This window comes from Scatophagus argus, chromosome 7 (genome assembly GCF_020382885.2).
Source record: "Scatophagus argus isolate fScaArg1 chromosome 7, fScaArg1.pri, whole genome shotgun sequence".
In the NCBI taxonomy this organism is placed as follows: Eukaryota; Metazoa; Chordata; class Actinopteri; family Scatophagidae; genus Scatophagus; species Scatophagus argus.
Window position 1 is genome coordinate 5,765,539 of NC_058499.1, and position 13,656 is coordinate 5,779,194.

The 13,656-nt window shown below is 40.2% G+C and overlaps 1 protein-coding gene and 1 long non-coding RNA gene across 2 annotated transcripts; one reads left to right on the plus strand and one right to left on the minus strand.

The window, feature by feature from the left end:
* Positions 1-1,465: 1,465 nt before the first annotated feature.
* Positions 1,466-5,839, minus strand: LOC124061418. Its single transcript, XR_006843752.1, has 7 exons — positions 5,752-5,839; positions 2,740-2,946; positions 2,507-2,582; positions 2,176-2,406; positions 1,988-2,073; positions 1,847-1,887; positions 1,466-1,699 (listed from the first exon to the last, which is right to left on the minus strand). It is a non-coding gene; the product is annotated as an uncharacterized LOC124061418 (long non-coding RNA).
* A 2,030-nt stretch (positions 5,840-7,869) lies between these two features.
* Positions 7,870-11,191, plus strand: LOC124061421 (interferon-induced transmembrane protein 5-like). Its single transcript, XM_046393200.1, has 2 exons — positions 7,870-8,283; positions 9,897-11,191. The coding sequence occupies exons 1-2, from the start codon at positions 8,077-8,079 to the stop codon at positions 10,116-10,118; spliced, it is 429 nt and encodes a 142-aa protein (XP_046249156.1). The 5' UTR covers positions 7,870-8,076; the 3' UTR covers positions 10,119-11,191.
* The last annotated feature ends 2,465 nt before the right edge of the window (positions 11,192-13,656 follow it).

Sequence of the window (13,656 nt, forward strand, 5' to 3'; positions counted from 1 at the left end):
ATGTACAGGAAAAAACAACTTAACAGAACTACTTAAAAATTATTATTATTTGGTGACATGTAAAGAAGCTTAAAAGCACAGCTTTGCATGAAACCAATGTCATGTTACTCATAATTTATGCTTTAGACATGGCCAAACAAGTAGTCTAATTCACGTCACAAATTCTTGTACATTACACCCTTGTCTTAATGAAAACCAACATACCTCTTTTTTTTCCCATAAACACAATTCTGGTGTATCCACAGGTCACAATATCATCAACCAGGTCACTGATGTTGTCATTACCGACGCTGTTTATCTGAGAACAGAGTAGGTGTCGGGTGAAATTAAGTTGCACTGTATCACAGTTCTCTACAGACAACAAACCCCAAAAGTAATTGTGCAAGCCACATCATAATGAGGTTAATGCAATTACTGACTTTAATAAAAGTTTACCCTCTCAGTAAGCTGTGACAGCTCGAAATCTGTTACATCTCTGGTAGACACTTGTATGCTGTCAGAGTCATTGGAGCAGAGATATCTGAAGCACCACTCGCGCATGAAGTTGGGGCGAGGTCCGCCTTGTGCCAGGCTAGCTGCCATGATCTCTCCTACACTCCTAAGCAAAACAACACAACAGTGTATAAACTGCCCGAATATATTTGCAATGATAAAAGACGGGTTTACGTAGTATTGCAGGAAATTCAAAAGGTCTCTTCTGTCTCTGTTTTTTTTCCCAATTAGCATTTGAGCCCACTATACCACCAGAAGCCCCCTGTTGACAATGTGTCAAGTTAGTCTGATTTGATAAATATGGACAAACAGGAAGGAGAGGAATTATACACCCATCAGTCCAATAAAAATATATACCCAGTGTGTCTTTTCCTCTTGTTCTCAATTATCTTTTATCCTGCACCTGGCCTTGGTAAAGATTTGATGTACACAATTGTTCTCTTATTGTGAAATTAACTAAAGACAAACATTTGCACCTGTGAGGTATTCACTGCTAAGGGCACCAGTATCGATGCCTGCCTCGCCTAAGAATGTGACCTTAAGTCTACATTCGGGCGATGTCTTCTTCTGCCGTTGCCACTGTTGCATGCCTCGGCTGAAGAGGTCAGACACACAGATGGAAAATGTTTTTGCTTCGTTAACTTGACAAGCGATCCAATCCAAGATTTCTTCAGAACTGGAATTAAAAACAAAAGATAAAAAAATTGAACATAAACAGAACAAAACAACACCAATATGTATTTTCTGAATGCTTTATTTACTTCATTTAATTCATTTCTTGTCCAACATCAAGCATTTGAATAAAAAACAAAATTAGACAAGGTTATACTGTCTGTATAATTTCATAGCTGTTTACTACAATGATTCCAGGTGGTTGTTAGGGTGTGTCATGGTACAGCAATTGCCAAACCTCCAATACTGGAGAAATTCTAAGGAGTGAGAACAGACCTCACGCAAACAATAAAAGCAAAATTTGTCACAGACATACCACCTTTTTGGATTACCACATTTCATCACACTCTAATACATGATGAAGCTTTTTAACAAAAAAAAAAGACGATACTTAAATATCGCTTTATAGTGTATATTATCCAGATAACATAATTTACCACCATGATTACCTAATGTACAATATTACCATTGAAAGGTCTGGATTTGACTGACTGGTATTGATCCACTTGACTCATGGCCGTCATTATCTGAAGGTCTACACACATAAAGAAAACAGCTTGTCATAACCACTTGCATACATATAACATTTTGCAAGGCAATGCATTGCATTCTCCTTATATGTAATTTGTCAAATGAACATAGGAATACATTTAAAAAGTGACACTGACATCATTTATATTACCGTAATCCGTATGTGGCTGCATGGACTTCAATGAAGTCAACCTGAAATGCATTGTTGCACACAGGACACTCTGCTGTCTTAAAACAGAATTCACGAGGCAGGTGAATAAAACCTTACATTATTCCACAGATCTTAACTTACCAGAAAGGCACAAACAATTTCATCTGGTCTCACTGGTTGCAAATGGAATCTGGGAATTCATCTTCATGTCCTGTGTTGCAGTTTTCCTGGGGGTGAAAAACAAAAATAATACATAGGTGTTCAAAGCATCTAATTTTTCAATATAAACAGCTGTGAAATAATGGCTAAAAAATTAAGTTTTGACATACCTCTTCAGTGTAATAGCACAAATCTACAAGTTCTGTCTTGCATTCCCTGATGTGTACTGGAAGTGGAACCATTTTCTTGCAGGTTGTACACTTGGCTTTGAGCAAGTTCTTTGAGTAAAGGAGAACTGTACAATGTGTATTTTCCATTCCCGCTCACTGCTTTTAGCTGCTGGCCAGTGTATCCATGTAGACCTGGAGAGATAACAACCAAGCTCCGCCGCCCCCTCCCACCTAAAATTGAAAAATTATAGATACGAAACAAATCTGAATATACAAACTGCTCTTACAGAGAGTATTTTGAAGTAATATTAATCCACATCCGTCTACATACCCGTGGACTTGTGCAGCATCCAGCCACCATAGATATTTCTCAGCCTCGGATATGCACTCACAAGCAAATCTGAAAACTTAAAGAGACAAAAGTATGGTTAAAGCTTTATAGCAAAGACTTATGTTTATGAACTACTGTGATTAATTAAATCATGCATGAAGATGAATTCTAAAATGAGTGTTTTTCTCTTCAAACATGACTTCACACAAGGCAGTAAATGAATGTTAGCACACCTCTGAATGTGTCATGTTTTCAGATATGGTTAGTGAGCGTTTTCCAAGGCCAGTCAGCATGAATGGCAGTTCCTCTCCTCCTGGTGGTGTCTTCTTATATTGTTTGTCAAGGAGAAATAGCTCACCAAAAAACTCTTCCCAGATTCTTTTGTCCTATGTGGCGCAAAACGCCTTTTGCCTCCTTCTGAAAAAAATCCTGGAAAAGACCTAAAAAGATAGCATAACATTATTCTCATCTTGTATATCCCATCAACAAAAAACAACCTAACGCAGAAGATGTCTAAACTCTCAATTAATATGTTAGCTTAAATTTGTTACATTTGTCTTTTGCAATAATTTACATCCTGACACACAATAATCTAAGACAAATGATCAGCGTATCCTACCGCTGCACGCCCGTAGCAGCCTGCCTGCTAGGCGCGCTTGCTCAAGTCTTGCACGTTATAAATGTGCCACAAAGGTCAACCAATCAGAGAACTTGAATGGCGAAAACCTGTGATTGGCTGCTTCTGCTCCAATCACATCGCAGCATCCACATGGGAAGTGTTACTCCCTAGAGTTTTAGAAGACCACAAGATGAACCAGGAAAAGTCTTAGAAACTGAATTTCACTCTACAGTCTGGGGGCTAAACAATCTTTACATCGTTAAAAGTAACGAGTCTTGTTAAGCTAACAGCAAAAAAGACGCGGCTATGTATACAGCACTGTTGAGAATCCATTTGACCCATTTCAGAGGACTTCCGGGTATTTTTCTCTTTATCCGTAACGTTGAATAACACCACGGAGGCAGCCATGTTGCCATTCTGTTGACGTAAAGCGAGTACTCTACTGGTGTAGCACGATGACGTGTCGAGCTCTGGAGGAGCTACTTCTGCGTTAAATGCCTCGACAAACAGAATCGACTGGATTTTTAGCGACTGACTTTTTGCTGTTAGCTTAACAAGACTCGTTACCTTGCGATCTAGTAAAACTCTGGGACTTGAAACAGCACGTGATCTCGCAACGCATTGTGGGCCGCGGTCGCCATTTTTGCGGGCAATAGTTTTTTGTTTACAGCACTTCGCGTTAGATACGGTGCTACGAGAGAGAGAGAGAGGGGGGATGGAAAAATGAACCATACCGAGGCAAGCTGGACCCTGTCCCAAAGGCTCGGTTCCTCGAAAAAATTAGTAAAATCAATGGAATCGATCCTTATGAGCACGTGCAGTGATATTTATCTGGGTTTGCACATTGTATTTTCATTTGTTACCTCATTTGCAGTGTTATTTATCTGTTTGTACACATTACTTTGCTGTTGGCACCTTATTTGCACTGTTTCTGGAACTTTAACAGTGTCACTGCACTGCACAAGAACGTTTGTAATAAACTGAAAAGACTTTAAAACAAGAAGTGTTTGAGTAAATGGCATGATCTCACAGAGGACTTCTTATGGCTCAATTAAAGTAGTTGGATTATAGTTTCATATATTGCCACTGAACTACAATATTTATTATCACCATCAGACTCTTTATAAAGTGCAGGCCCGGTGTTTGTCGCCATATGAGCAAGTAACCGGTGAGGAGATTTTCCTGTGCCTGACATATCAATGACATGTTAAGGATAAATAGAAATAAGCAGAGGAAGATTAACAGCCATTCATTTTATTTTCAGAAAACCACAAAAACTGAAAATACATGAATAAGCGTACAGTCTGATTTTTTCCCTCAATTCACTGTTTCTCAGTCACTATCTGGTACCGCAGGGCCTTGTTGTTTAATGACAATACTGGGAGACATATTACTTAAAGCACAGCACACAGTCACAATCTTGTCAATGAAGGAAAATTCCTCACCCTCAAGTGGAACCAGCAGTCTCATTGGTATGGTGCACTGAAGTATGTGATACTTGTTACCAAACATAACAATTTCCACGTGGACCCTCAGGTGAGCCGCGTCTCCTCCACAGATCTTGAGCCCATTTGAGAACGTCCTCTTGCGAAGCCTGGGGTTTTCACTTCGGCACACATTAGTCCAACTTCAACACCGATGTAAAATCCACGGTCTGCCAGAACCAAATCTCCCGGTAACCGTTTATTGAGGATGCCACGCTGCTCGGTCAGCTGCTCGTCGCTTACACGCCCTCCCCGCCCGCCCTTTAGAAATGAACGATCTCAGCCCATCGTTTTTTCTTACCGAAGCGATCATGTGAACGATTGCGGCAGTTAACGACACAGCACGTTTGCGCCAAGTTTTAATCTGTTAAAACAACAGGACACAAGAGTAGCGCCTCTAGCTTCTCGGTTGCCTGGAAAACCCACAATGCATTGCGATCTCCCCACCCCACTACGTTACGTTTCGAGCTCCATGGCAAAACGTCCCACGTGGATGTTGCTATGTGATTGGAGCAGAAGCAGCCAATCACAGGTTTTCGCCACCCAAATTCTCTGATTGGTTGACCTTTGTGGCACGTTTGCACGATTTTGATTTTTCCTCAAAATACAAGTTGTGTGCTTGCAAAATGTATTTTTGTGCGCTCAAAATTTCCCGTGCGCGCTCAGAATTGTAGCATAATTATAATTCCACAGAAGTAAACCAGGCAATAATCTCTTGTTTATGACAAAGACTACACAAATATATACATTGTAACATCCGATACGATAAATAATGTTGTCCACCGCTCCATGGATTGATTTCTCTCCGGCTGCTTTAAAAAAACAAATGTTACATGGCCGAGAGGAGGCCATGCGATGGACAGATTTATACGCTACATGACATAATTAAATCGAAAAAAGTTGTGTTTTGATCAACATGAGGTCTCAAATTCACTATTTCATATTTTGCCGGTCAGTGGTAATCAATTAGCACAAGCCAACTTCTTACGCTAGTAATGCTATCACTAACTTAGCGTGGTCGGCCCGCATGTCGTTACCTTACAAGCTAAAGCAGTAAGTCTGTAAGTCCAACAACTGTATATTATTTTAAAACAGTACAATTTCATGAAACAAATACTTGACACACACGTTATTGACTTTACCTGTGATGCTGAGTCGCCCGGTTCGCTTTCGTCAGCCATCTTTGGATTTGGAGCATGCGCAGTTGGGAAAATCGCGGTTCGATTGCTTTGACCTCAGTGACGTCTTTCAACACCTTTCGACTCGTACCCACAAATCTGAATTCGCAGTCGTAGCAATTTAGAGTTGTATTCTAATTATCTAACTAATTATCATTAGTTCATATAGATTTCAGCTCTGCATTCAGAGGATGAAGTTGTGTCTAGTGTCCCTTTCCTCTGCCCAATGGCTTCATTGGCTACAGTCACCTTTCAGGTTCTTCTGTTCCCAAAGGCAACGGAGGAGGTCCTGGGGAACCTGGTTTTCCTGCCCTTCCTAGACCAGACTTTCTGAGTATAAAAGGTGAAAAAAGCTGGTGTCACTGACTTCACCACAGTGTTATTCCAAGAACACTTCTGACCAGACTTGTGTCATGCTGAATTGCATTACCTTTCATTTTTTTTGGATGATGCCTTTGCCCAGAGGAACTTAGGTTTAGCGCCTTTAAGTACAGAAGTCCAATGTTAAGAGTCTCTGTGTTTCTTTGAAAGTTTTATGTCACTTAACACTCTGTTGAGATGCTACACTTTGCAAATAGTTGTATTCTTTGTCATTAGATTTCTGTATTATCTACAGTCGTTTGTGTCTGCACTGCCTCTGCGCATTTAATATGTTCATGTTAAAATAAGATAAGATAAAATAATCCTTTATTAGTCCCATAATTGGGAAATTACAAAGATCAAATTGAGATCTCTATGGATGCTGGGGAAACTGTAGACTTTCTAAATTCTCTAAATGACCAGCAGAGGCCATTGTTGTTCTACATTTCAATATATCTGCTACAGTTTGAGACGGTTCAAACTGTAGCAGAACTCATTTTAAACTTAAGAAGATCATTCACTTTTTTGTATTTAAAGGGTTTATTTCTTTTTCTTTTACTATGTGATCCATTCTGTGATGTCAGATGTAATGCTAAACATTCCAAAACTGAGCTGTGAAAACTCCCCACTTACATGAAATCTCAGCCTTCACATCCAGGATGTTCATGTCAGCAGTAATGTTGTCTCCATGTCAACATCAAAAATGCTGTAAGTATGAAGCCAGAAAAGTTTGTTTCCATGTCTTGCCAGGGTCATTCCCCACTGCTCTGACGTGGAAATCTGTATGAATATGAGTAATGCATTTTGTCCACTTTTACAAGGCACTAAACTGGGGATGGATGCTCAGTGGCCCCCACCATCACACTGTGGTTGTGCTTGGAAACTCCAGTGTGACTAACTGAATGAATCTGAAGTTCTTGAACCAATCCTTTCCTGCGGAAACAAAGAATTCTATAAAAATAAAGCCATTTGTAACCTTATTGTCTTGCACTCAGCCCTCTAAATTAAAATTTGTCATTTCCATAGTGAACATTTTGATTATTTGTAACAACAGAGATGCTGATATGTTCTGAAACTAAGATTACCATGAAAGATTTTTTGATGAAACCATACATCATTTTGCTCATAAAATGTCAAAAAAAAAGATCATTATTATCATGTCTCAGAGCTCAGTGTGACGCTTGAAAAGATTTGTTTTGTCTGACCAGTAGTCCAAAACCCAATGATATTCTCTGAACTATTGAACCATCATCAGGCATCATCATCAATCCTCACATCTGAGAAGCTGGAACCAGAGAAGGTTCAAAAAGTTGTCAATCGATTACAGCGTGTTCAGGCTGGATGACTTCTGGCCAGAACTTTTATTTTAGGTCTTGTAACTAAACTCAAAGAATCATCATAGATTTTACAAATGTGTGGTAAATTGTGACCTTGTTGCGCCCACTCTGTCCTTTTTAAAGGTCACATCACAGACTCAGCCCTCAAGGCCTCCAGCAGACAGCAGTGCAGATGAACTCCTCTTCAACAGCTTAAAATCTTTCAAAGAGGAGAACTCTGTCTCCAGTGTCATCTGCTACCGCCGCCCAACTCAACCACCTGACCCACACCACTAGATTCTCCGAAAGTTGAGGTGATGGACGCTTTGGTGGAAGAGACTTTGGGCTGCTTCCATGTGTCTATTTACTGTCTCTTTCTCTGTCTTCTCTTTCATGCAGTGTTCTGTCTCTCTGTGTCTCTATTTTAGTCTCTCCTAGGCCTGACCACATAATGATAGACCTTTAGTATATTAAAGGACCCTGCCCAAGCGCCACCTCCCTCTTTGGTGGCCCTTATAAGCCTCTCACATGGAGGTGGGGGGGCATTACTCTCCATGCACAGACATCCTGACGGTTAGCTATAGTTTGGGTATCTCCTGTGTAAGCGCTAACCATGGACAACCATTCGTACAACTTCCCCTCAGATTGCACCCCGCTCACCAACTGTAAGTCTGCCCGTAAGCCGGCTGGATCCACCGTGATTAACATGGGCAACGCTGGCAAGAATGCTCCCCGGGACTATCTAGTCTGGTCACTGTGCAACACCTTGTATGTTAATTTCTGCTGCCTGGGATTCATGGCTCTCATCTACTCCATCAAGGTGAGATCTTGTGCACTTTTTTTTTCTTTTGTGCCACTCTTGAAGTTTGTATTTGGATCATTTTCATGAAACATGCAACATCCAAGAAATTAACTGAAGTATCAAAAGGAAGAAGATTGGATGCTACTTGACTGTTTTATCTTTAGCAGAGACTGAAGTATTCTTTGTTTCTTTGAATCCGACAACAGAAAGGTTGAACCATTGCTCACTGTCATGTTAAAATTGTTTTGTTTTACGCTGTTCTATTAACTCTAACAGTCATTGGGTGAGAAAAGAGAATAGGAAAAAGAATAAGGTGCAACTTAACTTGCAACAAGAACACTTGTCTGATGATGAAGTCTTTCGTAATCCCACTTTGGCAGAAATAGACAAAAGGTGTGCCGAGCTGGCAGTGGGCAGGTTGTGGCTTATGCTACATCAGGAAGTGTACACATGAATGCCAGCAGTGCAATATACTTTCCAAAACAACAAGAAAGACTTAGTCATTACTTCTTTTCCAAAGTAACGGAGCAGTGTGAGACTTGTACAACAGGTAGAGTGATAAAAAAAGAAGAAAAAAAACAACAACATTAAAAGTATGAAATGTTTTGCTTTGTAAATGCTGTGTGAGGAAAACCTTTGTTGTAAAATGGGAGGAAAAAACAATAAATTTCAATTAGTGCAAAACCTGATATTTTCTCTGGTCAGATGGTGCACATAGTAAAAAGTTGGTGTGCTCTTTTTACCACAGGAATGGGGCTGTGCGGAAACACAAACACACACACACACACACACACACACACACACACACACACACACACACACAAAGCTTGTCTCAACGATCCGAAAAATTTCATGTTGTAGATTGTTCATGTGTAACTTATTTTTCTTTCTTAGTACATGAATAAAACCACCTGAATCTAAATCTGAATCTGAAATGTACAAAAATGGGATCACTTACCAACTGCGAGTCTACCTGAACCAAAAGGTTTCTGACAAACCCACCACAAAAGGGTGTGTGTGCCCTTTATTTTTTTATAAGTCTGCATAGGGTGCAGCACTGAATCACAGGGCCAGCACTGGCTTAGCACTCAAATTAAAGACAGTGACTGGCTGCTTGTCTGAGTTAAAAATGGCGTAATTGGCATCTTCCTAATGAGCGAGTACTCATGGGAAATTAGAGAGTGCTCGGGAAAGCCTGGCTTGTCCGTTCCAACGTATACTCACTTAGAAGCAGCTCAAGGATTTCATATCACTACGCCCTTGCACAACCTTGAATCTGCGCTCTATTTGGAAAAACTATGAATTATGGGACAAAAAAAACCCAAAACAAAACAAAACAAAAAACCCTGAACATTATAATATGCCTGTTTGCCCTTCTGCTCTTGCTATTTACATTATTCTTGGGAGTAGATACTAACTAAGCATTTTTGTTTTTTATGTATATAAGTTAAGTTTAGAAATATTTATCTGGACCATCCAGTAGAGACAAAGCATCTATGTGAAGCCGTTATGAAAGTGATTCTAGTGATTATCTAGCGATTATAGTGATTCTAGTGGTTCTCCATTTCTGTATCAGATTATACTAACTTCAGTGGCTGCATGTAACAATGTGTTTGTATGCGTCTGTGTAGGCCAGGGACCAGAAGACTCAGGGCAACCTGCAGCTGGCTCAGGAGTGTTCAGACAAGGCCAAGTGGTACAACATCCTGGCAGCCGGCTGGAACCTGCTGATTCCACTTCTGGCCCTCGTCCTGCTCGTCCTCCTGCTTGTCCACCTGGGCTCGTCCCAGGGGTCCTTTGATTTCATCGGAGAGGACGGCTTCCAAAACTTCATGAAGCTGTTCAGTTGGTAGATGGTGGAGTAGGGGGAGAAATAACAATAAATAAGAATAATAATAATGTTAATATCAATAAAAAACAGAACTGATCAGTCTAAAACTCAACCCATTCGCACTAACCAGGAGAGGGTGTTTGATTGGATTCAGCAGATGAGGACTGGCATCAGAATTTTAGCCAGTCTAAGCCAAGCGATAAAGCTCTCCTTTACACGGAGGTCAGGCCTTGTGCTCAGCTTCCCACCTAAAATCTGCTCAGCACTGAAATAATCCTAATTGGTGATAAAGAAAAGTAAGCCTTGATTTGTGTATTACGTAAACGTCCTCCTTGGGACGCATCAGTACCAGTGCTGCTATCAGATATTCAGCCAATAAAAGACAGTAACTGAGAGTTACACACAAACAAATCAGGATAAAACAGAATACTTCTGGACCAGTGATGTGACACTCATGACGCAGGGTTCATGTTCAGTAAAAGCAACACAACGGTTTAATACTTAGAGCCAACTCTATCAGAATTTGTACTGTGATTACTGTGGGGCATCATTACCAGTGCATCCCTTATTCTTATGTCAGTATTAGAGGGGGTTCGGCTTACACCTGCCAGTCTCTCAAACACAGTCAAGATGTCGATCAAAGACTGAACAGTCTAAAATGGAAAAGAGGGGAAAGACTAGCAGCTGAGTAGAGGATGAGAGACTGGGCATGTGTCTAGTCTGGGTCATTTTTCTTGTTATTTATTGTATTTATGTGGAATGGAAATTTTGATGACAGCTGAAATTATGTCTAGTCAGGGTAGAAAGAGGAGAAAGCAGAGAGTCAGCGGACTGTGGAGCCAAAGTGTGAATCACAACGATGAGAATCCACATGACTAAGGACAACCAACATTCACCTCCCACTGAAAGTCACTTATTTTTCTTCGTTAAGCATTTTATTGCTGTAACAGCATCTGTTTTTTTTTGTCATTATTCGTGTATTTTAATTAATATTTGTTTTAAGTGTTTTAATTTTACATCATCTTATTGCTGACCTCTTGTGAGCAAGCTAAATAAACCAGATACTGTTAACTCAGTATTAGAGTGAAAAGAAAATCAGCCTTCATTTTCCCCTTCACATAATACTTTTTACCTAATTTATCAAAAATCTCCTAACAGTTTTCAGGATTTTTTTCACATCTCCTGTCAGTGAATGAACACAGTCCGTTTTTACTTGTTTCTTCTTTCTGCTGCTGCACCTGCACCCATTTGGAAAATGATCATTTTGGCCATCATAGGTTTAAATCAGGGGTAACAGAGAACTGAGGGAAAGGGCGAGGCATGTTTTTTCTTTTCCTTTTCATTCCAGCTGTTAGCCTGCTGCTGTACCACATACAGAACATCCCGTTTTAGTAAACTGTATAAGCGTGCCCTTATAAGTTGTAAGGCAGGGCCGCCCTTGGCAGACCACTACAGAGGAGCCAGGAGCAGCGTGGAGGCCTGGAGTGGGACGAGATGGCTCATTTCCACTCAGTCTGCTCGACGTCTGAGGAATCATTACAGATTAAATGGCACATGTTCTTGGAACGGCTTGTTGTTTCATATTAGCCCTTTGCTAGCTGGTTAGCGCCTAAGGAAACTCTGCAGCCAATGTATGGATATCTTTTTTCAGTTCTGCTAAACATTTGAAACACTGCAGGGTTTCACCTTTAGGATCCAAGCAGCATACATCCTCAAAAGTTCGGGTTTTCAAAAACACCAAATATGGTTTGCTAAATCCCACAGAAATCTGTGTAAAATAATGCTCCATAAAATCATTTGATGTGATGCTGAATTGGACGAATTAATTTCATTATGATTATTATTATCCTTAAAATAAGGAGCAGAACGAGTACGCACAGATACAACATTTAATGACTCCTAAAATGTTCTTGCCAGTAATGTTTTTGAGTGGTGTGCCAACATTGCGGCGCCTTCAAAGACTTATTCCTTTTAGTTGTCATGTACAGACAATAAAGAAACACAACTGTAGGATTGAACTGCAAGAAAAATTAGCTTTGACTGACAGCTTGTGTTAGTTACTCATAAAGTATGCAGTGACAAGTGTTTGTAATTACGTTATGTTATTTGAAATACACACACTGAGATTCCCTTGGGCAATACAGAGACTGAATCCACATGTCCTACAGCTCTCTGAGGCTCCATTTGTCCTCCTGTTCCCCATCCCTTGCCTTTGATGAATTGGTGTCTCCGGACCTCCCACCCTCTGAACTCCCATCATATTAACAGCCTCTCCTTTGCTACACAACTTTATTTATATGCACCCAAATCACAGCCTTTAGCTTCCAACTTTCTATTTTTTTCCTGTGGTCAGAGAGAAATGCTTACAGATGTCTGAGCCACGCAGAATTACAGGCTAGCAAGCAGCCCTGCAGAGGAAGGACGCTAACTTGTCGTTGCGCCTCCTGGGAGCTGGTCGTTACAGCTGAGGCTCAGCGAAGCAGGAGGAACACATGTAGAAAGAACACATACACTGTAAAAGTCATATCTAACTTTCACCCTAACCTAAACTTAATCCTGAACAGGAGTTTTAGTTCTACTAAGACTAAAGATAATGTAACATGTTATTCTTCCAACACTAACCTAAATTTGGGTCTAAAGTCTGAAAACAACTTTTGGTATTAGTACAACGTCCTCAGTTTTTTACCATCTTCCTGACTGATCACACATAGTTCTTATTAGTATAATCGGACTAAATGCACATTAGAGGTATTTTTTGGGGAACTAAACCAGTTAAAAGTAAATTTCTGTCCCAGTTTTGAAAGGCTCCAAAAATGACAATCAACTCTATAATATCAAGCTTCCTGCCTCAGCTGAGGGTAGCTGCTGTATAAAATAAAAATAACGTGCGCTTCCTTTTGCATTTATACCTTTCACCTACCTTTAAAATCTACAACCTAACAAAATGTCTAGAAGCCCCTAGAGACTGAAAAATGCATAGGACCCCACAGACCAGCACAGGACAGAACATACTGCTAATTTTCTCATAGCTTCACCAGTAATGTCTGTTGGCTCAACAATCTGTATCTTGTGTGCAAAACTGAAAGTGCAAGCAAGATGGTGCAGTAGTGCAACAGGAAAACTCACGGGGTATCCAAGGTTGGAAAGGGTTCATGTTTGGTGCATTTCATTGTCAACTACATGTTCGATTTTGCTTTTTTCAAGAACATGCAAAGCAAATTTTAAGGCCAAATAACCGAGTAAAACCCAGACACATACACACGATGCGTGTCCATGATGCATGTATGTACAAACACGTGCATACAAGTATTTGTACACTTAAATGGACTGTACAAACACACATTAGTGTACACTGTATTCCTTCCTGACACATAAATGGTGGCAATCTGTAGGCCTGTAAGCTTTAGTTTGAAGAGTCTCTGTTTCGACATGTGAATAGTTACAACAGTGGATTATTTATGAAACCCAGTGTATTTATGTGTTTTATATCAGGTAGGTGCAGTCTTTCATATCATTTTGCAGTTTACTTCCACGTAAATTGCTCAACAACCTGGGTACAC

Bases quoted from the DNA above. Each gene is read 5' to 3' on its own strand.
- LOC124061421 (XM_046393200.1), top strand. From the start codon at position 8,077: ATGGACAACCATTCGTACAACTTCCCCTCAGATTGCACCCCGCTCACC. The intron at 8,284-9,896 runs GTGAGATCTTGT...GCGTCTGTGTAG, and splicing joins CTCTCATCTACTCCATCAAG to GCCAGGGACCAGAAGACTCA.